Below are 1,919 nucleotides of genomic sequence, written 5' to 3' on the forward strand. Positions count from 1 at the left end.
AGCACAATAACTTCACAAACAACTGCTCAATAGTCCAACAATGAGTCTAGACTCAGCGAACATCTAATAAACACGTCTCGTATCACATTTCATTCAAGTGGATCATTAAAGAATTTGTTGATATTAATTGCTCCGTAATTGTTCTGTCCTTAACTCGTTAGTGTATCTTCATTATCAGAGCTATTAATCTTCAAAGCGAATACGGCTAATGTGTATGTGTGAGATATTAATTATGTAGGCCCAATATATGCGGCAGTATTTAGAAGTTATGTAATGTTGTTCTATGGGTATAATATACTCAGCGACAGTCAATCTACTCAAATCAGATCAAAAGTATTCAAATATATGATGTGTCTCACAAGGTATACATAATGAATTGTGCTTTTCATAATTAAAATTGATAGTATGTTATGCATTTTAATTGTAATCAAAGAATATACATAAACGCCTTGATCTCATACTATACATATTTTCAATTATATTTCCCAAATTCCCAAAATATTTTAGTTTAGAAAAGGAACAGTTAATATTTAAATACTCAATTAACTCACCTCGTATATCGTGACTTTTATCACCACCATACTTCACGAATATGAAGTATAGAACCATAAGTATTAGCTGGAACACCAACAAGGGTGTATATTTCAAATTAGCCATTTTATACACCATTTCTGGATCTTCCTCTGGAACAAAGAACATATTTTACAATTTGGAGCTAACATTTTTACCGAGTGCAGTATGAATAGTTTTTGCAAAGTTAGAATGGGATGGATTATATGAGTTTTCTAGTTTACGCTTACATCGGATATGCTTCGCTTCGAATAAATAAAGCCATGTTGATATCCTCTAATATTATTGGTATTTCAGTTGCCATATTACAAAGCTTTGCTGTTTATTATTTTGCTATATTAAGGCAGTATTTGAAGGTAAACAGATATTTCGATTCGGATGTATTTTATCATTTTTGTAGGTATACTTATTTTAACTTTTAAACGAACCTGTTTGAAGTTCTGTTGTAATTTAACGACTGGTTTGGGTCGCATACAATGCGGGGTATATATATATTTAAATATGAGTAGGTCAGTCTAATCGCTAAGTTTCTAAGAAGTCCTAGTGTCGCCAATTCAACGCACACAAGGCACTCACAATAGTTACAAGAATGAGTGCTTCTTGTCCTAACCTACGCTCCGTTAGCTTCTTAGATTAACACACGTATAGTTTTGCTAATGTATGCTTAATTACAGACGCACTGTCATTGAGTAGCATACATACACACAACAGCAATTATGTGGGACAGATGTCGATGAACAATTTTACTTTGAATTTACGTAACATCAATGTTAAATGTTATAATTTGTGTAACGTGTGTGTTGGAAAATGTGATTGATTTTATAAATATTTGGAAATCGGTTTGGAAAGTAGTTTCTACAGAGAAAATCCAGAGAAATCTTTGCAGTTGCCAGTTTATAATTTATCATAATAATGATCAAAAAGATCTGTCTCATGGTTCATATGCGTCAAAATTCCATGAATAATCATCTTCCATAGATTTTTTAATGTATGAAGCTCTTTAGCAATAACATAAATCACAATGAACTTTTTGCTTTAGAAGCCTGAAAAAGGTATACCAATTATCTCGCTTCTTGTGCCATAATAATATCTATCACCTACTCTTGTGTCTAAATCGGTGCTTGTTGGCCACCCAACAGGCCCTCTACCCCTTGCTATGACCTATTTTTTTATATCTGGATTGTTAAAGACCCTAAAAGGTTCGATTGGAAAAATACCCTACTACTCAAAACAATCGATAAACGGACAGGCCGCTAAAATAGATGTCTATACACTATAGACTACAGGCCCATATAGAAAAAATTACGGGTCATTTGAACCACCAGGTGACCTATCTAGAACGATATAAG

General features: G+C 33.1%; 1 protein-coding gene across 2 annotated transcripts in view; it reads right to left on the reverse strand.

Moving 5' to 3' along the window:
- LOC119832877 (ammonium transporter Rh type B-A) overlaps positions 1-1,919 on the reverse strand; it is a 40,373-nt gene that overhangs the window by 30,421 nt on the left and 8,033 nt on the right. For both annotated transcript variants that reach the window (XM_038356681.1, XM_038356680.1), the window contains exon 2: positions 552-683. In XM_038356681.1, the coding sequence (XP_038212609.1) occupies positions 552-669 (118 nt within the window). In that variant the 5' untranslated portion in view covers positions 670-683. The remainder of the gene's footprint in view (positions 1-551; positions 684-1,919) is intronic.

This window comes from Zerene cesonia, chromosome 16 (assembly GCF_012273895.1).
Source record: "Zerene cesonia ecotype Mississippi chromosome 16, Zerene_cesonia_1.1, whole genome shotgun sequence".
Lineage (NCBI taxonomy): Eukaryota > Metazoa > Arthropoda > Insecta > Lepidoptera > Pieridae > Zerene > Zerene cesonia.